At 37.4% G+C, this 27,407-nt stretch overlaps 1 protein-coding gene across 2 annotated transcripts in view; it reads right to left on the bottom strand.

Annotated features, from left to right (window-relative positions):
- Positions 1 to 676: 676 nt before the first annotated feature.
- Positions 677 to 27,407, bottom strand: part of AGTR1 (angiotensin II receptor type 1) — a 44,564-nt gene continuing 17,833 nt past the window's right edge. For both annotated transcript variants that reach the window (XM_041734084.1, XM_041734085.1), the window contains one exon: positions 677 to 2,086. In XM_041734084.1, the coding sequence (XP_041590018.1) occupies positions 957 to 2,036 (1,080 nt within the window). In that variant the 5' untranslated portion in view covers positions 2,037 to 2,086 and the 3' untranslated portion in view covers positions 677 to 956. The remainder of the gene's footprint in view (positions 2,087 to 27,407) is intronic.

Here is a 27,407-nt window from a genome sequence, read left to right as displayed (position 1 = left end):
TGTTCATAGTTATATTTGTCTTGTTTTAAAAATAAATCAGCATCTATTTTAAGTAATGGAGATTAAATACGTTACAATAAAATTATTTTATTTTAATGTAAGTATGTTTACCAGATTTTAATCAAGTAACAACAGTTTAGAGATATAGATATACATATACAGATAAAACATATATTTTTTAAAACTGTAAGGCATACTTTATGATATATAATCTTTTTATCACAAAATATATATACTTCTCAGATTATGAAACACAACCGATATGACTAGGAAGACACTACTACCTAGGACCAGAGTAACACCTTTACAAGTAGTTTAGCTTTTATATATGACTTTGGTAATATCTGTATACAAATAAGCCAAACAGTTGGCATGTTTTGGCAGTGTGAATCTGTAAGACATTAGCTGAATTTCGCAAAAGTTTCTGAAACTTGACAATTACTACTTAGCAAGTCTATGTACAGAATGTGCAGTAGAAGGTACAAGTGGGCAAGGGTTGCTAATAGCTAAATAGGAACAAAAGCTTACTGCCCTTTGGAAATTGGGCAGAGCAATCTTGAGCTCTGATCCCCTGTTGCTCCTCTCGAGGTTTAACATATTCCACATGCCTTTATGTGGAAATCAAACCTTAACAGAACAAGAGCAGACTGGGGAGATGGAATTTCTGTCAGTAAAATTTTCCCAATCACATTCATCCAGTTTCTGACCTCATTCTTTGAGTGGCCATCATCTTTCTAATGTAAAATGTGGCAAAATGTGGTTTGCTTTGTTTTGTTGCACAGGGAAAGGAAAGCTTTTGTTCAGAGCTTTAGAAAGGTTCACTGAGACCAAATGACCTTCTTAAATTCTGAAAAGTAGCTAATGCTCATTTGATAGTGAAGGGGAATATACTATAGGGGAATGTTTTTCTTGCTTCTTCTTTTACAAGATTACTTCACCCACAGGTTTCAAGTGTGTCATTCAACTTCAACACATGAAGCAGACTTCTTGGTGGATGCGTTTCCATGATCTGAGGGGCGGTAGGAAAGTGTGCTCATTTTTGTTGATAGGCTTGAGTGGGATTTGGCCTTTGGAGGGATGTATTTCAGAAGCTGGAGAAAATATTTTTTAAATTTTTTCCCCAGAAAGCCATAAAAGAGAGGATTCAGGCAATTGTTAAAATAAGCTATGCAAATAGTGATGGGCATGGCGGTGTCAACAATATCTGCAATTTTACAGTCATGTATGATGCCCAGCTGAATCAGTACATCCAGAAAAGTGAATATTTGGTGGGGAACCCAGGAAAAGAAAAAGAAAAGCACAATTGCCATAATTATCTTGAAAATATCATCATTTCTTGGCTTGTTCTTCTGAATCTCATAAGCCCTCTTTAGGGTCTTCCAAATAAGAGTATAACTTGTAAGAATGATCAGAAAAGGAAACAAGAAACCCAGTATATTCTTGGTTAGGCCCAGTCCAATGGGGAGGGTTGAATTTTGGGATTCATAATGGAAAGCACAAACTGTGATATTGGTGTTCTCAATGAAAAACACATTTCGGTGGATTATAGTTGGCAAACTTGCCAAGCCAGCCAGCAGCCAAATAATGATGCAGGTGACTTTTGCCATAAGCATTGTGCGCCGAAGGCGGGACTTCATTGGATGAACAATAGCCACATAACGATCGATGCTTAGACATGTAAGTAGAAACACACTGGCATAGAGGTTGAAACTGACACTGGCTGAAGCGATCTTACATAGGTAATTACCAAAGGGCCAGCGGTATTCCATAGCAGTGTAGACAGCCCATAGTGGCAAAGTCAGTAAAAAGCACAAGTCAGCCAATGCTAAATTCAAAAGAAAAACACTGGCCACAGTCTTCAGTTTCATGTAAAAGTAAATGACAATCACTACCAAGCTGTTTCCAAATATTCCCACCACAAAGATGATACTGTATAAAGTAGGGATCATGACAAATATATAATTATGCCTTCCAGCTTTGGGACAGTCATCTTGGATTCTTTTAATACCATCTTCAGTGGAAGAGTTGAGGATCATTTTGATCTCCTGGGTTAATTAATTAGTCTCAGACACTATGCCAAATGCACCTGGAGAAAATAAAAATGAAAAGATAAAAAAAAATTAACTTTGGGTTATAAACATGCAGTTTTATTTTTCAATCATAAATATAGTAACTCAACTTTTGTCTTAGGAAAAAATCAATAATATTTTCTGGAGAAAAACTGAACTGAGAGAGTCTAAGTTTACACATTTAAATTAATTTTTAGAACATATTGCTTTTCTAGGAAGTGATAAATACCCTCCAGACAAATGGAAGTGGGGATCCTATGTAAATAAACTTTATGTCCTTTACATTTTTTCTAGAAGTAATTCCTAGCTTCCAAATTGATTTTAAAAACATAATCTAAATCTCAGAAAATAACACTGAATTAAATTCATTATTCAGGAAGACTTGTGGTTTTTCAGAGGTAGGCAAGGCTAATTAATTAGTCTTTAACCTTAGAAGTATGACAATCTGTATCTTATTCTTCAAACCATATCTTTCATTTCATAATCTTTACTCAAATATAAACATTATTAGCATCCTCCCTGAAGTGGTCAGAATAGCTGCCTCCGGGTTACTGAGGAATTGGTCATTGTGGGAACTGATTTAGGAAGGGATAAGGGAGAGGGCTCAAAACTTTGTGGACTAGCATTCCTGCCATGGTTTCCCAGGCCACTACAGTCAATACCCACTTTATTCTTTAACTTCCAGCTCAGTCTAGGAAAAGAGACTGAATCTCCTAACTTTTGTGCTTGCCAGAGATTTCTGAAGTGAACTCTGGGGTTAACCATTCATATAACAGGAATGTCAGATGAGCAGAATAGGTCAGGGTTATCAATAAAACATGTCTTTTGTGGGAGCTTAAGATGGCAGCAGTTCTTTAGGATTTTTGGAAGAATCAGATGCTCAGGAATGAGCTCCATAAAGACTTCTGCAAATATTTGCTTCAATATTTTACATAATAAGTAATCAAGCTATTTATTTATGTGATTTAGAAAATTAACATCTTCTGCCCTAGCAGAGTCCATCAGAAAACCTTTGGGAGGGAGGCTGAGGACACTGCAAGTGTAACATCACAGGATGTGGCACAGGCACACTCTGAGGTAGAAGCTCAGCATCTGGCACAGGTGGGTAAGGGGTGCTGGGTGGGGGAGGGGGTCTGGGTAGGAAAGAGGTGCTGGGTAATACCCTCTTGCTACACCAGGGGCAGGTCCATAGAAGGGCTTGGCCATCCGTTTCTCTTGTAGCAAGGTGTCCTGGACAAGAAGAGGAACAGGAATAAGACACTGCTAGTCTGCCCAGGATAGCTGTGCTTGGCCTTCAGGAGAGCTGGATGAACACATACACCTAATGGTGGTGTCCACCTTGGGGTAGGTGGTGCTGTGAGAAGGATAAGACTCAGGTAGCCAGATCTTAAGAGAGAACACTAGGAAGAATGAGCTTCTTAAATGGCCTCTTTGCCTCTCCCGAGAGGTAGGTATTCTCCTTACCCAAGGTTTTGGCTTTTTTTTTTTTTTTTTTAAGGTTTTGGCTTTTTATCCTCATTATCTTCTCCTTTTCTACTTAGCCTTATATAATTGGAACTTCTTCCCCCCTTCTCTCATTAGCATCCACAAACAAGCAAAGGTGACATCCTTTGTGGAGCCTTTCTGACTTGTCTAGGCAACTGGCTGTTCCATTTGCTAAGCCACTCTGGATACAGACACTATATTATAATGGTCTGTTGACCAGTGTTCTCCAGTGGTACATCAGCTGCTTGAGGGCAGGGCCTGTTTCGAATAATGTAGGCCCCAGACTATTCCAGGGGACAGATGAGAAATGTTTGATGAACAGTGTGCTGGAGGACAAAAGAATGAGTAAATAGCATATAACTTAAAAGCTATGAGTATAGCATATTGAGAGTAGTTTCTTTGGGACCAAAGAAATAATTTATATTTTGTTCCTGAAAGGATCTTACAGAAAACACTCAGTGTTAACTTGGGCCTCGCCTTGCATAAAAAATCAAAACCAAAAACAAAATCATACCAAACCCAACAAACAGACAAAAAAAAAACTCCTTGGTACTTTTAGAAGTATTTGGTTTCTAAAACAGAAGAAGATGAAAAGAAGGAATAAATAAAATGGAAACTAGGGCTAGGCTCTCAAGGAGATATGACGTGTTTCTTCCTCATCCAGAAGGATTTCCCTACATTTTGCTGACTCTTCAGTTTATTTTATCATAGTTGCTGAAATTATACCAACGTAGAAGTATAAATTCCTTTAGGTAAATAACTATTCCCTATTAAAAATTAAAGGCTTCATGGAAGGTTTATGGGCTAGCAGTCATTTATGCCTTAATGTGTATTAATTTACTTATTTGTTCTAACATCTGGTTGAGATCAGTTGGATTTTGCCTAGGAAAAAAAGTGGAAATGTCAAGGTTAAAGAATCTCAAAGATTAAAAAGCAGCCAGCGTGAACTCTATAACTGAAAACTAGGGCAGAGGTAAATATTTGTTTCAGCTTGGATGCAAGGCCACTAACAGATAGGAAGGGATAAACTTAATGCTTTAGAATCCCTTGGGTGCTCTGAGCTTGGGTGCTGGAAAATAGGGAGGAAATTCTCCTCTTTTTCTTCTTTTCTCTCTTGACCCTAACTCTAAGAGTACACGTCTCAGGCTGGTTCTATGAATATTATCTCTGAGTGGGTAGAAGGTTATTGAATAGGCTGGAACTGTAACCATCATATATTAAAGAATTTCTATGGGAAAGAATTTGCATTTGAAAGAACCGATTTATAAACATAGTTTCGGACTCCAATTCCTTCACAATCTGAGTTCAGTTTCTTCTTCAGTCCCATCGATCCACATTGACTAATACTTAATATATAAAAGGCTGCTCTGAACAACTAGGGGAACATCCCTGGACATTTTAGTAAGGTATTTATTATTTAAGTGAGCATATCACTTGAGAAACTCTGGATATCACATTGAGTATACTAATTAGAAGAACATTTTACATAAATGTTTATATAAGTAACGACCAAGACTTCCTGCCAGGTAAGGAAACAACTTTTCTCATATTTGAGGGGAACGGAAAGGGAAGGGGAATTTTAGATGATAGAAACAGTGGGAGCAAGCATAGGGAAGCATAAATGCAAACAGTTCATTCAGTGGGCAGTCATCCATTTATCATATATCCGCTGAACACCTACTATGTGCTGGGGTTAAGGATGCAAAGTGAATAAGTTCATATTCCTTCAGGCATTTGAGTCTAGTTGGGGCAAGGCGGGGAGAAGAGCTTTAAAGACAGAATTGTTCCATTGTCGAATACTATACCATAACAGGGTCATGTGGAATATTCTGTATTTATCATTGATCCAGTTTGGTGGTGGGAGACTGGAGGAGTGCTCAGGGGCACTTCCCAGAGAAGTTGGCATTTGGACTTTGGAAGATGTATGGAAACAAAGTGGTTAGAACTTAAAGGCAACAGTGGGCCAGCTGGGGTAGAGTAGACATTGTCATCATTGAACTTTGCCCTCCCTACAGACATCTGCAGCCTCATCCATGGGAAACTGCTCTTGTAAATTTACAGATATCGTACAACCCCCTGGGCAGTGGTGTGGGGTCTGAATGTGCACTGGATGTGAGGGTGACATGGCCATACTGGTGTGCAAGAAATCTCATTCTCAGTCTGCACTGTTGCCACTGATAGGCTTTCTAGAGAAAACCTGATTCTCAGGAAAGAGGTAAAATGGAACTCCTGTGATTAGTAGGCACCTATGATGATGATAAATGAGTGTGAAAAGTGTAGGGTTCTTTTCTCTTTGAAGCTGAAAGGACGCTGTTTTGATGAGGAACCAAAGGAAAGAGATGTGATGTTTAGGGACGGCAAACTTATGAGTCCTAGAAAGCAGCTACATTTTATCCTACTTTTTCTCCCAGTAGGGTTTTAGGCAGGCAGGTTATACTGATAAAACAACAATAACAACAACAACAACACAGGAGGATCCACCTCTCCCTATTTCTGGGTCTCACCATAGCTTTTACACAGTCTCTGTGGCTTATATAAATTCCATAGCACTATTTCTTCTTGAGGGGAAAAGAGATGGGATTTGGAGTCAAAATATTTATAATGGAATCTTCCCTTGCCACAGATCTGTATGGCTCTGGGTAAGTCACTTCGTTTCTCTGAACATAAGCCTCAGTTCCCTTATTTGTAGGAAATGGGAACAGTGATTCTTACTGCACAGGATTGTTATGGTAATTAAATGAAATAACACAAAAGCACTGGGCATAGTTTTCAAACAGTTTGTTTTTAATAAATGTGTTTTTCTGAATCTTTACTATTATTATTTTTTTTAATGCAAGGCAAACATGGACTTAGGCATGGCTCAAAAAACCATGCAAGATTTTTTTTTTTAAATTGTATCATTGGTAAGCTCTTTCTCTTGCCATAAAAGGCTAAAAATAGCAGGATGTTGTTCCTTCAGAGTATGAGTAAAAAAGTCACCTTAAACAGCTGAATACATTGGCCATGAGTCAGGTGGGAACTTTCAGTCTGCTGTAAACACAAAGCTGGCCCTTGGTGGCCACACTACATTTATCCATCACTTGCTTTCATAGTAGATACCTTGTGTTCCTTGACAGCTTCCTTTATTCTTAAAAACAAGCCTAAGAAACATTTTTTTCTCTCTCTCTCCCTTCCCTTCCTTTCCCTTCCCTTCCCCCTCCTCCTTCCTTCCTTCCTTCCTTCCTTCCTTCCTTCCTTCCTTCCTTCTTTTCTTCTTTCTAATTCTAAGAATATTTCCCCAAGACTTTTGATTAGAATATTAATACCTTCTTAAGCTTTTAGGCAAGCCAAGACCAATCTAATTAAATTGTTCATTACAAGCTCCTTTTTTAATGAGTTTGTAATCTAAGGGAAAAAAATACCACATAGTTTCCTATGATAATAAAGAGAGAACTAACAGACAAAGTAATTATATTTTAGAATAATCTTCTATCAGAGTATCTTTCTCAGATATCTAAAAGAGTAGACTAGTGTTTGTAAGTCATTTGCTTACAGTGCTGGGCAGCTCAATAAACCATCCTGTTCAAAAGTCATTCTCTTTATTGCTCTTATTTTATAATTCAGACTTTAGAAAGCAACTGTTTCTGCTCCTGTGTGGTTTTTTTTCCCCCTCAGTAATGAATGAGGCATTCTATAGGGAACAACTGTTAGTCAGTATCCATTTGTGAATTCATTGAATCATAGAAATTGGCAGTAAAATTTTTAGAGTTTCTACTTGTTTCTTTTTCAAATCGACTTGTTCTTATTTCTTAACCTTCTGTTCTTATTTTATGGGGTCTATTTGTACCCTTCTCTCTTTAAACATTTCAAACATCTGTATGTTAAGAGTCCCTATCCAATTCTTTTACTATTTGTAGTTCGTAGTTCTTCTCATATAAATTCTGTTTGTTTCATCTGTGGACACTCTTTGTTGGCATTTGCCTTCATCTAAAATTTTATAATCTCTGACTGTGAGTTAATCTGTAGTGGGGATTAACTTCTTTAGGAGGCCTGGTGTCTGGATGGTGGTGGCCTGTGAAATTTCTGCTTGGGCATAAAACACTCACTTGATCTGGATAGGTTTTTAATGCCAGTACTCAGCCTAGTTACCAATGCCATACTTTTTCTTCAGATAATGCAAATTGCAGAAAATGCAAATGGGCGAGAGCCCATTCTCAGATTTTTGCTGGTCTGCAGAAGTTATCTAGTTTTGGTCACAATAGGCAGTAGTTTTCCAGTTTCTGACTTTACCCAGGAAAGCCTGTTTCATTTGCCTTTAGTGCACATGTCTAATGGTCTTGACTTCCATTCTGGTAAACTCACTAAAACTTTATCTTGATTGTGTAACCGGTATTGATTCTTCTCTGGCCCATGTGGTCTCAATTCTTTTTTTCTTTTAAAAAATTATTTATTTTTGAGAGAGGTTATGCCAGAGAACACACGACCTAGGGGGTGGCAGAGAGAGGGAGAAGCAGGCTCCCTGCTGACCAGAGAGCCTGACTACATGGGGCTTCATCCCAAGACCCTGAGATCATGACCTGAGCCCAAGACAGACCCTTAACTGGCTGAGCCACCCAGGAGCCCCATGTGGTCTCAATTCTTCTTCAGAGCTGTGATCTGATATTTTATGTGTTTGGAGAAAGAAGGGTAATGCCCATGATTGCTAAGTTCATTGTCTTCATCTTGATGGAAAGTTGCCCTACACATTATTTGGAGATAATGGTTAAGTTGCTTGGACCCAGTGAGCTTTCAATTATAGTCTTGCCCCATTCATGTTTACCCTCATGCCTTTTAGCGAAGCACCCAAGCCCTTCTGGTGGTACTCTCCTCCACAGTGGTAATCCTGGCAGCCATGAAGAAGGGAGCTTGGCACAGAGCGTGGCACCATGGGGCAAGTGACCAGAATTGCTTTTAAATCAGATGCATGAGAGAATGGCTGGCAGTCTGACTAACGTCTCTATGTTAAATACTTTTCTGGGAGATGATTTGGTTCACCTCTGCAATTCCTAGGTGAATATTTCTCTTAGGACACACAATATATTTTGTTAAAATTATTGCCATATTAAATAAGTACTCAAGATCCAGTGTCCTTAAATTTAATGATACATCTAAGTGGTAAACAGTGGTTTCTGGCTCTCTTCCCAAGTCAGTTTCATCCACTATGGCCTGCCCTCACAAGAAATGAAAACAGAACTGCCTTCCTCTTTCTGCACATACCAATTGTAACCAGCTGTGGTGATGGTGGTTAAATGTCCTGCCATCTTCAACTAGCCCTCCCCTTTGCTTTGCAAAATAGCCTAAGAATAGAAAGAACTCAGCTTTCTGGAAGGAAAATCAGAAGTTCCTTCCAAGTTAGGTATACACATCAAGGAAAGTAATCCTAAATTTTTGCTTGTTAGAAATGATTCAGTACTTTAATATATAAGAAAGTAACACTAAACTACTGTTCAGCTTCTCTCCACTTCAGATGCTTCTATTTGTCATAATAGTTCAAACAACTCACTTGTGATGAATATTCCAAGTCCCCAAACAACTAACTCCCTTTATTCCTATGATATTTCTTCCAACTCTGTTCTAACTCTTGGCTGTTTTTTGTTGTATTTTTATTTTTACTTTTTATTTTCAAAAAGAAAAGAGAAACGAGTAGGGATGAAATATATGTCCTAAGTCTAATCATGTGCTAGATATCTTCCTTTGACATGTTGGTGATAGTAGAAAATATTCTTATGTTAAAAATAGAGGGTCATGGAAGGCTTCAGTGAGCCTTGAAAGAGTTGTGCTGCACAGACTAGGGGAAAAGGAAAATAAATCCAACTTGGAAGAAAGTTTGTATATAAATAAACTCCTGTCCTCTTATACTCCCAAATTCCTCAAACTTAGGGACTCACTGAATTTCCCCAAGGGAATCATAATCACATTTCAAAGGATCAGCATCTCGGCCATTCATCGAAAGGGAGGAAACATCATTTTTAATAATAAGGCTCCTGGAGACTGTTCACAAGGTTTTCTTTTTCAACAGATGAAAAAGGCAGCTCCTATACAGGTATCTCCATCAACAGCTGTTTTATCCAACTTGTGAGCAAACCCCCAAATTTTGTATGTTAAGCCACTGCATATTTGCTTCTCTGAGACTTTATTTCTTTTTATTTATTTATTTTTCTACTTCTCTGAGACTAAATCAGCAGCAGAAGCTGCTTGTCTCATTTCACATTCCACTTTAAGGAGTATGAGGAAAGTTACTGGGAAAGAAAGGAAGCACTAATTAATTTGTACTCTTAAGAAATTATGGTATTACTGCAGAATTTATATGCTGTATGAGTTTTATGTTAGAAATTATTGGCCACATGGCAATTCACTTCAGATTAAAGTTTTTAACATTTATAGAAATCACGTGATCATACATTTTAAATGAAGCTAGAAAGATAAAATAATACCTGTATTGTACATGTTTCCCCAAATTGTCCTATGTTCTGATTGCAATAGGAATACTCTCTGAATGATGGTCTACAAATTGGTCCTATACACTGTATAAAGAGCCTAGGATTCTAATTTTGACTTTCTCATTCACTAATTAGGTGACTTTGAACCAGTCATGGTTCATGCCCTGCCTGTAGTTAGAAAGTCAGGATTACATCATCCTATGAAAAAGGTGGCACAATGTGTTATTGTTAAAATAACTCATACAAAACAAACCTATTTTCAGGTTTCTTTGTGGGGAAAATACAACTTTTTAAAGTTTAGCAAATAGTTAATGGGATTCAGGTGGCCAGATAAAAACACAGAGGGTGAGGGCAGAGTATTATAAAAGAACCTCACAGTAATATATTATTTGGAAATACTATTTTGAAGTGTTATATTAGTCAGTATTTTGAAGGGCTAAATAGATTTTTTTGTCCTAAGAAAATGAATTCTGTAAGGAAATGTTTGATATTATCAGAGAGTTACTTTTTTTTTGATATCATAGACTTACATTTATTTTTGAAACAGTTTATGTGTTTTTTTTTTTAAGGCATTAAAAACTGAGACAACAGAATAGTCTCTTAGAGAAAGCGCTGAACTAGAGTCCTGTCAAATAGTCTGCTCTGTCACTAACCACTGACACAATCATATACAGGGACCCCTTAAATATCACAAAATATTTAGAATGGAAATACTAACACTTGTTCTCACCTCTATTTCATAGATTGTTAAAGGTAAACAGTGAAGTCTTAGGAAGACATAAAAACAATTTGAAAATATAAATCTTATAATTTCTCTAATGCAAGGATAAGTGAAATTTAATGAAGGAAAGCTCAGAACTTCAAAAACTAATGGAGCTTTCTTCATTCAGAAATTCAGCAAAAGTATTTTTCATTATTTTAATCTAATGCATTTATTTCAAGAATTATAATGAGGCATTTGATTAATGCTGAAAGAAAGCTCAAATGGCAGATACCGTATGGCTTCTACATTTAATACTTGTAGCAGCAAATGTCTGGGTATAAAGTGGGGCCCTTAGATTAAATCTGACCAATAGATGTATCTTCTTTGGCCCCTGAAGCACTTACGGCTTTTGGGATTTGAATTTTCTGTGGTTTACTAATCTTCATTGCTCTCTATTTTCCAATTCTTTGGGTCACTGCTGTTCAAAAGAAATTTAATGTGAACCACATACGTAATTAAAAATTTCATAGTAGCCATACTAAAAAAGTAAAAAGAAAAAGATGAAATTAATTTTAATAATATATTATTTAATCCCATATAGCCAAAATATTATCATTTCAACATGTAATCAGTATACAAATGGAAATATTTTACTTTTTTTTGGTACCAAGTCTTAAAAATTAGGAGCATAGTTTATGTATCCAACACATCTCAGTTGAAAGCAGCTGAACACTTCAAGAGTTCAGTCATCCCTTGAGGCTGACTACCAAATTAGAAAATACAGTGTTAGATGCTTCCCTCACCTACAGAGCCCTTCTAGCAATGGTTCTGAAAATGTGGTCCCAGAAACAGCAGCATCAGCCTCACCTGGGAATTCCTCAGGAGTGCAAATCTCAGGCCCCACTCCAGACCTACAGAATCAGAAACTCTGTGGGTGGGGTCCAGCAGGCTATGTTTTAATGAGCCCTCCAGGTAGTTCTGATGCACACTAATGTTTTAAAATCATTGCCCTACTGTCACCTTAATTTGCAACTCTGGCTTGTATGCTGCTAATCATGATTAATAGGCAAAACCGAGTCCAAATGACAAAAGTGCCCTTGGCTGAAATGTTTTTCATTTGGCTCTTCTGAGGCATCAAAACCTAAAGTCAGTATGACAGACTCCTAAAATATAGCTTGAGAATTATTCATTAGATTGTGTATTTCTTTCAGACACTTAGGACTAGTGTGGTTTAGGGGTGCCCAACAGGATGTTATCCAGTAAAATACCCCTTGCACTTATTCATAAATGTCTGGAATTTCTCTAAGGGGCAACTGGGTTGACAGTACCCACTTCTACACCTCCAAGATCTGCCTGAGGGAGGAAACAGATACACTGACTCAGGTAAAAGCCAGACTAACACAGTAGAAGAGCATGGTGATGGAAACAGAAAGATCTGAATCAGTATATGAATTTATCTCATATGAGCTGTGATGTCTTTAGCTTTCCTCTTAACCTGTGACTCATTTTCTTCATCTGGAGAATGATAATGACAACAAAGAAGTAAAAAAAAGAAAAAAAAATTCCTGTCAGTGTCACAACATTGTTGGGAACCTCATGAGATTGTGTATATGGAGATGTCATAAGATCCTGAAAATTTGAGACTTTTGTTAGTGTTATTAAATGTACACGATGGTATAAATGACTAATTTCCCCCCTACAAGCAAATCTGGATAAGGAGAATTGGGAAGCTGCACTGGGTGCTGCAAGTGGAAGAAGCTAATGTACCAAAAAAGAGGCAGAGAGGCTCAGACAGGGAGGCAGGCGGCACTGCTGACAAGCTGCTTGGACTGGACGGTTCTCCAGCTCTGACCATTCTCTCGAATACCTACATAATTTTTAAATCACACCACTGATTGTAACAAAAAGTTTAGACCCTTCTATCTTGCTATTATTTACCATTCCATTCGCTTCTATGTGGGACTACTTGTATTTTCTAACTAAACAGCCCGTGATAAGCGGCATCAATGCTGGGCCAATAAAAGGTAACAGCACTTTGCCAACTGAAAAATACAATGAGATCCTGGTGACTGCTGCTTCCTGTGAAAACTTCATTAGCAATAAATGGGTTACCAGATGTCACACGTCAGATTTGAAATGAAAATATATTCCCAGTATTTGTGTGCAGGGAAAAAAAAAAAAAAGAAGTCTTTCCAAGAGAGCTGCATAAGATGCTGCACCACTTTTGCCTTCGATTGCCTGTTTCTCCTCTAAACGTAAAATAAAATGTATCCCTTGGTTTGTAAAGTGGAAATACAGCATTTCTGCATAGAAGGGCTATGTAGTGAAGTGGCATATTACTCATGCAGCAGCAACTCTTTAAGAACAAGGAAATATTTTTGAACATTCTCTGCCACACCAAGACCACCATCTCCTCTTGTTTTTAACTTTGCCATAGCAATTTCTCCTTTTCTTGCCTCCGCTTTCAGCAAGCAGTCTCTGCTTTTATTACTGACAACAAAACTGCTCAAGTCAGCAACTGTCAACGTTGACTCCACTCTTCCCAAACCTGCTGTAACAACAGCACTTCCTTCTCTTCATGAGAGTAAAAGTCTTCTTGTTCTTCCAGCTAGCTAAGTCGACTCTGTTCTTGTCCTCAAAGTTACAAGCCTCCAATCAGAAATCAACTGTAGTTAGGGAGGGAATCCCACAGTCCCAAATAAGACAGCACAGTTGCACGTGAGCCAGCAGAATTTTCAAATGCTAAGCCAGTGTGATAGAAATATCTAACATCCTCGAGTTTTTATAAGCAAATATTTTTGGCTAAAGAAGGCCCATGTTCCTTTGCAATTTCAAAATCTCCACAGTTACTTGGCTCCAGCTGAAGACCATGGATGTTTGCAACTATTCTTTGTCCTCCCCAATTTATTTTGGGCCTATCTTTTGTAAGACAGGTGAAGCTTATAAAACAAATTAGAGGGTGAAAGTGAATTATCACTCTTAAGCCTCCTCTTGGAGAAATATTTACATTACTCCTCCCTTATTTACTGGGTTACATTCTAAGACCCCCAGAAGATGCCTGACACCATGGATAGTACCCAACCCTACATATAGTGTGTTTTTTTTTCCTCTTCATAAGTACCTTTGATAAAGTTTAATTTATAAAGTAGGCATAATGAGAGATTAAGAACAATAGCTAATAATAAAACAGAACAATTATAACAACATACTGTAATAAAAGTTATGTGAATGTGGTTTCTCTCTCAAAATACCTTGTATTATACTGACCCTTCTATTATAGTGATGTGAGATGATCAAATATCTACAGGACGAGACGAAGTGAGGTGAATGATGTAGATTGTGACCTAGCATTAAGCTGTTATTGACCTTTTGACACTATGTCAGGAGGACAGACCTCTGCTTCCTGACTGCAGGTAACTGTAACTGTGGAAAGTGAAACCACACATTAGGTTGGGGAGGGGGAACTACTGTGCATAGAATTTCTTACACATTGAACTCCACCAAAGTACTTACAAGTTTCTTTCCGGAACATTAACTACTCATCACATATTGGGGATGCAAGACCTACTGCCCTTTGAACTTCACATGGAGGCAGACAGAGCATCCTCAAAGTGATTAGCTATGTCAGTGGGGAAAATTCCAATTTAAACTTTTCAGTTAATAATTTCAGCATAAAGTGACACACAAGAGTTCAAATAAACTTATTTAATGTACCATTGTTTCCCACTTCTCTATGATTTTGCTGGTATCTGATTCACTAAGAGGACTTATAAAGGTGGCTTAGTATTAATATTAGTAATATTTATGAGTTATGATTAATTGAGTGTTTATTATGTGCCAAGAATCGTGATAATTGCTTTTGTATCTACAAGAGCCCTGTTTTGGACTGAATTGTGTCCTTTCAAAATCCATAGGTTGAAACTTTAATACCCAATGTGACTGTATTAGAGGTAGGGCCTTGTAAGAGGTAATTACCAGTAAATGAGTCATGAGGTTGGGGCTCTAATCCAATGTGACAAGTATCCTCATAAGAGGAAGACCACATCAGGAATGTGCCTGCATGGAGGAAAAACTATGTGAGAGGGTGGCCATCTGCAAGTGAGGGTAGAGGTCTCACCAGAAACCAACCCTGTGCCATCAGAACTGTGAGAAAGTCAATTTCTGTAGTTGAAACCACCCAGGCTGTGGTATTTTGTTAAGGTAGCCCTAATAGCAACAAAGGCCTATGAGGGTAAGTATCATCATTCCCATTCAGATGAGGAAACAGGCTGAAAAAGCAGGTCCTTATATTTTTGAGAATCTAAAATTTCAAGGGTCAGTTATTTTGGGGGCATGGGTAAGGTCATCATTTCATTCTCTAATTCAGCGCTTCTTGATAGGGGATAATTTTGCCCTCTAGGGACATTTGGCAATGCCCGGAAACATTTTTATTTTATTTTTTAATATTTATTATTATTTTTTTAATTTATTTTTTTATTGGTGTTCAATTTGACAATATATAGAATAACACCCAGTTATCATCCCATCAAGTGCCCCCCTCAGTGCCCGTCACCCAGTCACCTCATCCCCCGCCCACCTCCTCTTCTACCACCCCTAGTTCGTTTCCCAGATTTAGGAGTCTCTCATGTTCTGTCTCCCTTTCTGATATTTCCCTCTTATTTTTTCTCCTTTCCCCTGTATTCCCTTTCACTATTTTTTATATTCCCCAAATCAATGAGACCATATAATGTTTCTCTGGAAAACTGTGTGGAGATTCCTCAAAGAGTTAAAAATAGATCTGCCCTATGACCCAGCAATTGCACTGCTGGGGATTTACCCCAAAGATACAGATGCAATGAAACACCGGGACACCTGCACCCCAATGTTTATAGCAGCAATGTCCACAATAGCCAAACTGTGGAAGGAGCCTCGGTGTCCATCGAAAGATGATGGATAAAGAAGATGTGGTCTATGTACACAATGGAATATTACTCAGCCATTAGAAATGACAAATACCCACCATTTGCTTTGACGTGGGTGGAACTGGAGGGTATTATGCTGAGTGGAAACATTTTTAGTTCTTCAAATAGGGGGAGTGAGGGGAGGGGCAATGCTACTTGCATCTAGTGTGTAGAGACCAAGGATACTACTAATCACCTTGCAAGGCACAGGATGGGACCCCACAACAAAGAATTATCTAGCCTAAGATGTCAATTGTGCAGCTCTTAAGAAACCTTATTCTAGTACCCCTGGTTTTTTTCAATTCTTGGTTCTGTAGTTCTTGGGTTTTTTTTTATGGAATAAGTTAGCTGTATACTATATTTTTATTAGTACCTTGTGTTTCAAGTATTATATTCATATCATCCCAGGGAAACTACAGATCAAAGGTAAAATCCTGCTGAGTAACCTTCAAATGTCCAAGGGCATGTTGAATACTTGGTAGGGGCTCTGAAATTATGAGAGTTGACTAAATATCTGTTGTGCCAGATTATTCTAGAAAATACCCTCTCTAACCATTTTCCAGAACTCCAGGATTCTGCATAAGTCCAGCAGAAAAGAGATCTGAGCTTAGAATCATTATAAGATGTTTAAGAGATTTGATGGCTGTTATAGCGGACCCTAAATTACCTCGGGAAGGAGGAAGCCACCATGTCCGGAAGTCAAACCCTGCCCTCTGGTGGCATCACTGCCATAGACACTGCTGAGAATCTGACAGGACCAGAGTCAATCTGCAGTGTTAGGGTCTGAACTGACTTTGCAATATTTAAATTTAAATTCAGCTTTACATTCACATGAGGGCTTTTTTTACCCCCTGTGGAATACACATTAAATGTAGTCTGTCATCCAGGCTCTCACTAGAATAAAACAAAGTACAAAAAAGTGAGAGAGCGGATGAACATACCATTAGTTACAAACCATACTCTGCAAGTTTGGCAACCCAAGAGTTTCAATTACTTAGTTTGAGTCTCTCATACTTGCTTCCTCTACCCAACTGCCTTTCTGATCCATAAAGGCATTGAGTGATTGTTTTTGTAGCCAAAGAAGAACATTTCTGGAAAAAGGATTTCTAAAGGAGCAACAGTAATAGAGTCCCATGAGCAGAATATTAATTTTTGGTTCATGTGGTACTGTCCCTACAAATTCCTTATGGACTAGTTCTAGAAGACAAGATAAGCACTGTTGTGTTTGAAATACCAGCTAAATCTGAGGAAATTATATTGCCCCGTTTTCTATTAAGAACTCTAGTCTCTCACTAGGAAAACACCACTGTACTTCTTATCACAGAGTGCAGCTTTTTCTGTATACTGATGCCAAACGGGTAACATTTTAGTGAGGCATTTGAAGTTGTGATATGCAACTCCATGGGAGACAAACAAGGTCATTTAGAAGGTCTTTTCATTGAGAACATCAGAGCTTTCAAAAGATGCAGGCAGCCTTTCCTGGATAATTGGGGTAAAAGAGAAATAAGGAAAAAAAACCCCATAAAGTACAAAAATAAGCAATCAAATGGAAATACTCAGAATTAAGAGTGAAAAGATATAGTGAATGTTGATGTCAAATTTTAATGCTATATAAAACCAAAGCAATGAGTAAGAAAGCAACATAATTTAAGAAATTGAAGAGTAGAAATCAGTTGATTGCAGGATTTAACAGGGGTAAAAAAGGATTAGTACAAACACTAGTCTAGAACTGGGGCTGGAGGTCCTGGGGGTTTTTTCTTTGTCTCTCTGGAAATTGAAACCTTAGGCAAATCATTAAACCTTCATTAGACTTTGACCTGACAAATGGGAATGAGATTATAAAGCCTCTACCTTACCCTTGGAAGAATGATGTAAGAGTATATGTTTAACATAATTTACTTAAAAGACCATATATTATACCCATTCAGTATCAATAGATACAATAAAAACAAGTTTAACACATGATTGAAGTGGAAAGCTAATGTATATATCAAGAGGTATATATATTCAGCACTTAGAATTTTAAAAGGAAACATTAACTTTAGTAGAGTCTGTTGGCCATCAGGCATCATAGGAAATAATCCGTAAGCTTTGCAGTCACAAAGGTCAGTTAAAATATTGGCTCCACCTTCGACTTAATCATGTAACTGGTTAATTTATTCAATCTCTTGGAGACTTAGTCTCCTCATCTTTTAAATGGGATAAAAACTATTTACTGTTAATGTGAGGGTTAAATAAAACATGGGGGAAAAGATTTCCATATGTTAAACAGTAAATGTTATCTATTGTTATTATAATTACTTATATTCTTGATATATATGTTCCCATAGAATACTAAGTAAATTACCCCCTAAAATTTTACTTTACATATGTGTAATTTGTCATGTTATCACACATAGCCAAAAAACAGGCTGGAATGATGTTAGGAGCCCTGTCCATACAATACAATCTAGTGATATAATTTGTTACTAATCACATAAAGCAATGTAAAGGATCTGGGAAGAATCCATTTTTTTTTAAAAAAAGAGTGAAAGTGTGAACATCTAAAGGACAGATGGTCTCAAGATTAAGTTGGAGGGAGAAAAAATATCACACTATGGACCTTTGGTTGGTGAATCATACCTCAACTAATTAAACGGCAAAAATTTCCTTCAAAATGCAGAACTCAGAGAAAAGAATTTCTTTGCCAACAACTCCCCTAGTATTCATATAAGTTTCTTCCTTGAATTAACTGACTTAACATGTGGTAATTGTTGTTCTTTAATATGATTTCATGAGATTCACTTTCTAATAATTATACAGCACTGTATTGTTTCTGGTAATAACATTTGTGTTACTACTTTATTACTATATAAAACAATGGGAAAACAAATTAGGCTAAATATTTTTGTGCTCAGAATAGAGCAAGGCAGATTTGTGAAGTTCATTAGAATTTTGTGAGAATAGCAAAATGTGTTAATAATTTTGGATATCTTGATATAAACAGGTCCTAATTCACAGAAAGTGTTTATAAATCAGTATTTCAGTAGGCATAGTTGTATACATGTCAATGATCAGTGTAAAGCCATTCTCTAGATAAATTACATGATTTATGTTACACCAACAAATTAAGATGTTCTCTTTACATAAAAAGTCGAATGACTTTTGAATAGTCTTTCAGCTTACGTTTGGAGAGCAGTTTTATCTCAATGTGGATCAGGAAGTCACAGAATTTCTGCTATAGAAGGAAATTTATAGGTCATATTTATTCCTTTTCTTCTTCATAGAATATATATATATATATATATATATATATATATATATATATAGGCAGTGTAGTGTATATATAGGCAGTGTGTGTGTATGTGTATATATATATATATTCATCCTTTGTCCCTGTAAAAATACACAATTACTTTATTCTAAATGGTATATTTGTTGTCAGGTTATCCAAGCAAAGTCTATTTTCACCTATAATGTAGTTGAACTATTATTATCTACAGTCTTTTGCTTTTATTGAAACAAATCAGAGATTCATCACATTTTATTGCTGGAATTACATGCTCCAAGGTTCACATATTCAGATGTTACAGGGGCTGGGAATAACAGTTGAGGGAAGCAGTCATGGTGGTGAATGGAGGACTCTCCTTTTTCTCAGAGGAGGTGGGGGGTGGGAGTCTCACCTGAGTTATAGCCGATTGTGCCAGTCATGATGTGGGGAGGCACTGACTGATTTTTTTTTAAAGATAAGCTAGAGATTTAAAACTTTATTTGAAATCTCCTTTCTTGAAATGTATTCAGTTAATGCAAATAATTACAATAGCAATGCTGCCTAGCCCCGGTGGCGCAGTGGTTTAGCACTGCCTGCAACCCGGGGTGTGGTCCTGGAGACCCGGGATCGAGTCCCACATCAGGCTCCCTGAATGGAGCCTGCTTTTCCCTCTGCCTGTGTCTCTGCCTCTCTCTCTCTCTCTCTCTGAATAAATAAAATAAAAATATATTTAAAAAAATAGCAATGTTGCCTAGAACTAAACAGAACTCTTCTGCAGATCAAGTTTGGTCCAAGGGCTGACAATTTATAATCTAGGATCCAGGTCAACTGCCTAATTTTACAACTCAGAAAACAGACTCTAAGCCTCAGCAAGATGCTACAGACCCCCATATTTCAGTGTTTTTATATTACACTAAATACTTGAAGTGCATCTCTCAGAAATTCCCTTTCCATTTCCATATTCATATTCAACATATTCAACAACTCCTCTATGATGGTTGGAGAACAGATATGAGATGGGCCGAGGTTATTGTTCATCCCTGCTCTCATCCAGCCAGTCTGCCTCATTTGGCTCTGCAGGAGGAGAGCCTAGCTCAGAGTATTAGAACTGTCCAGCCTAGTTCTAGTATTAGAACTAGAATGGCAGCCTAGATGTCACTCCCTGCTTCATTGTTCCTGATGGCAACTTATTTTTCCCTTTTCATTGTTCCACACTGTTAAAGATACTATTAATCTTTTAAAGCCATTGCTTCATTTCATGGAAGTCTCCAAATGGAGACTAGAATACAGTATAGGATCTGTGATATTTGGGTATACTTGCTGTTATTTTAACATTTATTCAAAAAATATCATCTAGTACCAAAAGGATGATCAATAATGAAAGCGACTGATGCTAATCATAGAGCTACACTGCCCTAATGGCCCTGGTTATATAATTGGCATTGAGGTTAGGTTTTAAAAGGTTTTAAAATATTTTTTAATAAGTGCTGAAAAATATTTATTTTTGAAAGCTTCATTTAAGTAAAATGTTTCTAAGGTGAACTGTTATGCACCAAGCATGAAATTATTTACACATTTGTGCTTTTGATACAAATATATTTTCTAAATTAATTCACTGTAGGTTTAAGGACAAACCCAGATTATTTGTTCCACCTCTGTGAAAAAAGTTGATGGTATTTTGATAGGGATTGCATTGAATGTATAAATTGCTCTATTTGTATGGAACCCGAAAAGACCCTGAATAACCAAAGGAATGTTGAAAAAGAAAACCAAAACTGATAGCGTCCCAATTCTGGACTTCAGGCTCTATTACAAAGCTGTAATCATCAAGACAGTACAGTACTGGCACAAAAACAGACATAAAGATCAGTGGAATAGAATAAGAGAACCCAGAAATGGACTCTCAAATCTTTGGTCAATTAGTCTTCAACAGAGCAGAAAAGAGTATCCAATGGATAAAAGCCTCTTCAATAAATGGTGTTGGGAAAATTGGACAGCCACATGCAGACGAATGAAACTGAACCATTTCCTCATACCATACACAAAAATAGATTCAAAATGGAAGAAAGACCCAAATGTGAGACGGGAATCCATCATAATCTTAGAGGAGAACACAGGCAGCAACCTTTGTGGCCTTGGCTGCAGCAGCTTCTTGTTAGACGTATCTCCAAAGACAAGAGAAACAAAGACAAAAATGAGCTACTGAGACTTCATCAATATAAAAAGCTGTTGCATCGCAAAGGAAAAATAGTCAACAAAGCTAAAAGATAACCGAGTGGGAAAAGATATTTGCAAATGATGTGTCAGATAAAGAGCTAGTATCCAAAATCTATAAAGAACTTATCAAACTCAACACAAAGGGAACAAATAATCCAATCAAGAAATGGGCAGAAGACATGAACAGACATTTCTCCAAAGGAGACATCCAAAATGGCCAACACACATGAAAAAATGCTCCACATAACTCGGCATCAGGGAAATACAAATTAAAACCACAATGAGTTACTACTGCACACGAGTCAGAATGGCTAACATTAACAAGTCAGGACACGAGAGATATTGGAGAGGATGCAAAGGGGAGCCCTCTTATATTGCTGGTGGGAATGCAAGATGGAGTAGCCACTCTAGGAAACTTTATGGAGGTTCCCCAAAAAGTTGAAAATAGAGCTTGCCTTCGACCCAGCAATTGCACTACTGTACCAGAAAGGTACAAATGTGGTGATCCGAATGGGCATCTGCACCCCAATAGCAGCAATGTCCAAAACAGCCAAACTATGGAAACAGCCCAGATGTCCATCGGCAGATGAATGGGTAAAGAAGGTGTGGTATACACACACACACACACACACACACACACACACACACACACAAATGGACTCAGCCATCAAAAAAATGAAATCTTGCCATTTGTAATGATGTAGGTGGAGCCAGAGGGTATTATGTAAAGCAAAATAAGTCAATTAGAGAAAGACAGTTATCATATGTTCTCACTTATATATGGAACTTAAGAAACACAACAGAGAATCATAGGGGAAGAGAAGAAAAAATAAAACAAGATGAAATCAGAGAGTGAGACAAACCATAAGGAGTCTTAATCATCAGAAACAAACTGAGGGTTGCTGGAGGGGAAAGAGGTGGGGGGACGGGATAACTGGGTGATGAACATTAAGGAGGATATGTGATGTAATGAGCACTGGGGTTATGTAAGAGTGATAAATCACTGACTTTTACCTCTGAAACCAATAATACAGTATATGTTAATTACTTGAATCTAAATAAAAAGAAAAAACAAACACAGAAGTATGTAAAGAGAATTTATCTGATGTTGATTAGGTGGATACACTGACTGAAGGAATTATACAAGATTAAAAATGAATATGGAGTATTTCTGATGAATAGTAATACTTGGCTAGCAGATACATTTCTTTGGCCTCTAGCCCTGATAAAACTTCCTGGACATGTGGATTTTTCAGTTTTATTGGAAAAATAGTTTAGTTCTTGTGAGCATGTTTTGCATTTTGCAACAGGACAGCATGTACATTTTGGTTAATTGCCTGGTTAGCTAGAAGAACACAGTTCATGATTTTACGCATGGTACCTTAGATGGGAAGAGTGGGGAGCATCAGGGAAATACAAATCAAAACCACAGTTAGTAAAAGTACTAACTTCTATTTTAAATTGTGTGAATAGATTAAATTTCATGCTTTTTCAAACTACAGAGTTTTCAAGGTAAGACGTAAAAGACAAAGATAAAAAATGTTGGTCTGATAATGTAAATTTCCTTTTAACTCAGGAGGTGCATGTTGAGGACCACTAGCAGCTAGTTTACTGAGGAGTCTGTATAGCAGAATGAAGGAGTAGCAGTTCATGGAAAGTAGTGGAATCTGCTCATTGGGGAGAGATAGGCAGTGGGGTGGAGGGATCAAAAAGAGACGGGAACGGGCCACATGGCCCCTGAGGGCTCCATGGCCTCAGGAATGCTATCGTCTTTAGCTGGTAACCACCTATTAAAGGCAATATTTGCCTGGGAGTTGTAGTAATAAGCAAATATTAAGTATTAGGCTGCTGGGATCAAACTCAGGATACAGGAAAGAATACTGTGGGTATAGTAGAAGGAACGTCTTAGTATCTGAAGTCTACATGTGCATTTTCATCTGAGATACCATAGTTTCCATCTCCAGAAATTCAGTTTCAGTCTTTTTTATATATTCCATGTCTCTACCTCATGTGTTCAAACTTTCCTTTAGCTTCTTGAACACATTGGGACACATAATAGCCACTTAATATCCTTCTGCATTAATTCTATCATCTGTGTCATTATCAAGTCTGTTTCCATTAATTGATTTTTTTCTCTTTATAGATTGTACTTTCTTTTATTTAATATCTGGTAATTTTTGAATGGATGTCAAATGCTATGAATTTTGCTCTCTTGGTTCTAGGATGTTTTTGTATTCTTAGGAAAATTCTCCAGCTTTGTTCTGGGAGGCAGTTAAGTTACTTGCAAACAGTTCGATTCCCTCACATCTGCCTTTTAGGCTTTGTTAGGTGGGACCAGAACAGCATTTAGTCTAGTGATGATTTTTTTTCTTATTCTGGAAGCAAAAAAAATCCTTTTGAGTATAGTACCAGATGCCCCATGAATTACAAGGTTTTTTATTCAGGCTGGTGGGAACAGGAACTATTTTTTGGCTTTGGGTGTTCTCTGGGGATCGTCCCCTCTAATCCTTTTGGATGATTACTCATACACATGCACTGAAACACAAGGGGAATACTTTGCAGATTACTGGGCTCTTCCTTTGTAAAACTCTCTGGTACTCTGCCCTGTGAACTCTAGCTCCTTGCCTCTCTGGACTCCCAGCTTTATCTCCTCAACTCAGGGAGACCTGGGAGCTCCTTCTGGATTCTCCTTTGTGCCAAGGCTAGGAACTACCCCCAGGCAGTGAGCTGGGACAACCATAGGGTTCACTTCATTTGTTTTCCATCCCTCAGAGATTACTGCCTTTTATTGCCTGATGTATACTGTCTTGAAAACCATTGTTCCTCATATATTGTTTCATACACATATAAATCATTGTTTCATATATCACACACACACACATATATGTATACACACACACACGGGGAGAGAGAGAGAGAGAGAGAGAGAGAGAGAGAGAGAGAGAGAGAGAGAGTTAATTGTTGTTTTAGGTAAGAAGGTAAATAAATCCCTGTTACTACATCTTGGCTGGACATAGAAGTCTCTGGGTTTGAGTTTTGACCCTACACCTTGTGCGCTATTTGATTTTGGAAGAATTACTCAGCCTCTTCCACTTCTTTGTTTATGAAATGGGGATAATAATACAATAATTAATTGATGGAATAATACAAGGGAGAACATGTTATAGTCCATGAGATTAGGCACAGGAGTATCCATATACTGAAAGTGAACTTTAAAAAAACAAAACGAAACACAGCACCTGAATGGGATGAACTTTCTCCCTAGCAGAAATCACCTGAACCTTTTGTTCTTGTCCAAAAAGGGGCATTTGCCTTATATATTGCCCTTACTCTAAATAATGACCCTGCCATTTACCTGTGGACCTACTGGTAAAGGGGCTACAGGCCAAAGGCAACTCGTCTCGTCCAAGAACCCATGGGGCAAAAAACAAGTTTACCTGAAACATTCTGTCAAAGCTATACCACCACAGGATTATAGTCCCATTAGCAGAGTCTGTGTAATTTGTGGTTAAAAAAATTGTTTTTTTTTCTTTATTTCACCTTAAAGTAATCACTTTTACCAAATTCCTATGAAGTAAAATACATAATTATAAATTGAGAACATCTGCCTACAATTACAAATATATGGAATTCATTCAGTTTATGATCAGTACTTTGACATTTTAAAAGAAAGTGATGTTTTTTAAAGAGAAGATATCTGTTTTCTGACATATTAAAATTCAAACTTAGTAATGTGAGAAAATACTAAAATTGTATGGCTTTTTTATTGCATGTTTATTTAGGCCAAACCAGTATGAGGCAGCTAGATTAATTACTTTTTTACTGTTAAGTACTGTACATAGTTAATTATTTCATCTAAGTCGTGTCTGAGCCAAACCTGTGAATTACTGTTCATGCAGGGCAATGATGATAATTTATGTACTCCCTCCATGCTACAGCTTGTTAATATATTATTTTTGATTTGAAACTAGATGTTAAAAGTTTGCAAGAGGCTTTTAAAGACTACTCTGTGACATAAGTTCTAAAATTATGGATTTCAAAATTAAGGTTGACAACATGCTATAATAGGAAATTATTTAGATGCTGGAATCATAATACATTTTGTCTGAAAAATATATCTTCCCATTTTCTACTCTGATCTGTTGACTCTTAGATTTCAGCTTGTGCTTTTTTATTCTGCTTGATTTTATGATGTGGATATTATTTTGGGACCTTCAGCATGCACAAAACCTGATCTCACCTGCTGTCCAGGTATGGCTAATCAGATATTTAACTGTAGCTACAGGTGCCCAATGGCCACAAGTGCTTAGAGAGGTGCTCACAACCACCAAGAACTCAAGCTAACCAGATGACACTGAATCCCTTTTTAAAATGTAAGTTCATCTTTACAGAACCTGAGTAACAGGTTTCCAGTGTTACTTGTACATAGTCAAGTGAAAGAGAACTTAAAAAGTTTTATAAATTCAAAAATTAAATTTTAAGAGATGCCATTAAAAGATGAAGAAATCAGTAAAAACAAAAAGTCTTATTTAAAAAAATAGAGATGTTATAAGATCTCCTTGCTACTCCCAGCCTGGTCCTAGATGAGCCATATTAGTTAGCACCCTGGGGAGTTTACTAGTAAAGCAATCTCAGGTCCCATCTACACCTACTGAGCCAGAATCTGCATTTCAACAAGATTCTTCAGGTGATTTGTGGATTCACTTAAATTTGAGAAACCTGGTCTAGTTAGACATTTAACAATCACTTAAGCTGTGCATGGATCCAATGGTTTGCCCATCCTGTAGACTGTGGAGAGCCCCAATCACTAAGCCCACTCCAGTGGTGTGAAGCTGCCCTCGGAGAGACTGGGGAATAGGACAGGTGAGCTTTGGCTGTGTGAGGGTCTCTTGCATTTTCTTGGGGAGCCCTTTTCTGGGAAATTTAGAAGAGTCCCAGTGAGGCAAAACTGTGTACCAAGGAACAGAAAGCTATTTCACGTAACACAGATATCTGTCAGGTTCATTCATATAATAAAAGAACTGGATGTTAATCTTTTGGATGAAAATTAATACAGATCCAGACTTCTTGCTGGGACTTTGGTGGTAGGGTCCTTGCTTATTTTAGGAGAATCAAGGAGCACTGAAAAGGATGGCAAGTGCTTCACATTCCCATGAAGCACATGCTTACCTTTTGTGTGTGTGTGTGTGTGTGTGTGTGTGTGTGAAACGTGAATTTTGCAATGCGAGTAATTTTATCTAATAACTGTTTGGGTTTTTTTTTTCCTCCTTAAAATGCCTTCATTCCCCTCACAATTTCTTTTCCTTGCAGAGGCTTTCAAACTGTTCAACCACTAGAGGTCTGTATTACCTATTTAAAAAAAAAAAATCATACCCAACTGGCTGAGACTTTCAGTTCTTAATTTCAATATCATTTCTATTTTTTAAGATTTAAAATCTTTTTAAGACATAACACCTGGGAATAAAAAATCACCACACTTTAGGAAATGAAGGAGATAACCTGTTTCCCTTGCTATTTCCACTAGACAGCTGAGCACAGCTTCATAGTCAAACTCAAAACTCAATGGCCAGTCACAAATCAGAGGAACAGAATTTATTTTCTGCAAAACAGTTGTTTCCCTGATTTATTTAAAGATGCCTATGTTTTTTTAACTTTAGATTTTAAAGCATTTATTTTTCTCTTTCAACAAAAGTTATTCTCAGTTTAAGACACCAATTTTACAACTTTTATGAGGGTTTTAAAATAAGATTTTCTTTAATTGGTCAACCAAGAATAGATTAAAAATTAATGTTCTTTCAGGCTTACTTTGGAAGACTCTGCTGTGATTGTATAAACTAACGAACGAGCCTGGGTTTGCATGGTAAAGCAGTGACTGAGACGATGATTGTTAGTGGCACCTACTGCAGACTGGGTCCCCCAAGTTTTCACTGTGTTCCATGTTTGCCCAGGGATTTTTTTTACTAGAGTAGCGCATTTGGGTCTGCCCCCTGCCAGTAGCATTGCAGGTTCTGAGCTTTCCAGAAATCCAAAAATGAGGTATCCTGTTTATAGAATACCTGATCATTAATGGTAAAAACCTTTCCATAGGCTTATACAGGAAGGCTCCCTGAAACAGCACACTCATATATTCACATATTTAAATGGAATGGTTGAAAATATTACAGACATAAAAGCTGTAATTTACTGTGTATTGCACCAGGGGTTTGGGATTCTGATGGTAGATTTTCATAGATTCTAATTATGCCTGCATTTGGAGTAAGTGGCTACATTTGTTGCCAGGCAAGG

Source organism: Vulpes lagopus, chromosome 19 (genome assembly GCF_018345385.1).
Source record: "Vulpes lagopus strain Blue_001 chromosome 19, ASM1834538v1, whole genome shotgun sequence".
NCBI lineage: Eukaryota > Metazoa > Chordata > Mammalia > Carnivora > Canidae > Vulpes > Vulpes lagopus.
The sequence above is the reverse complement of the archived record's forward strand: the minus strand, read 5'-3'. Positions and strand labels throughout refer to the sequence as shown.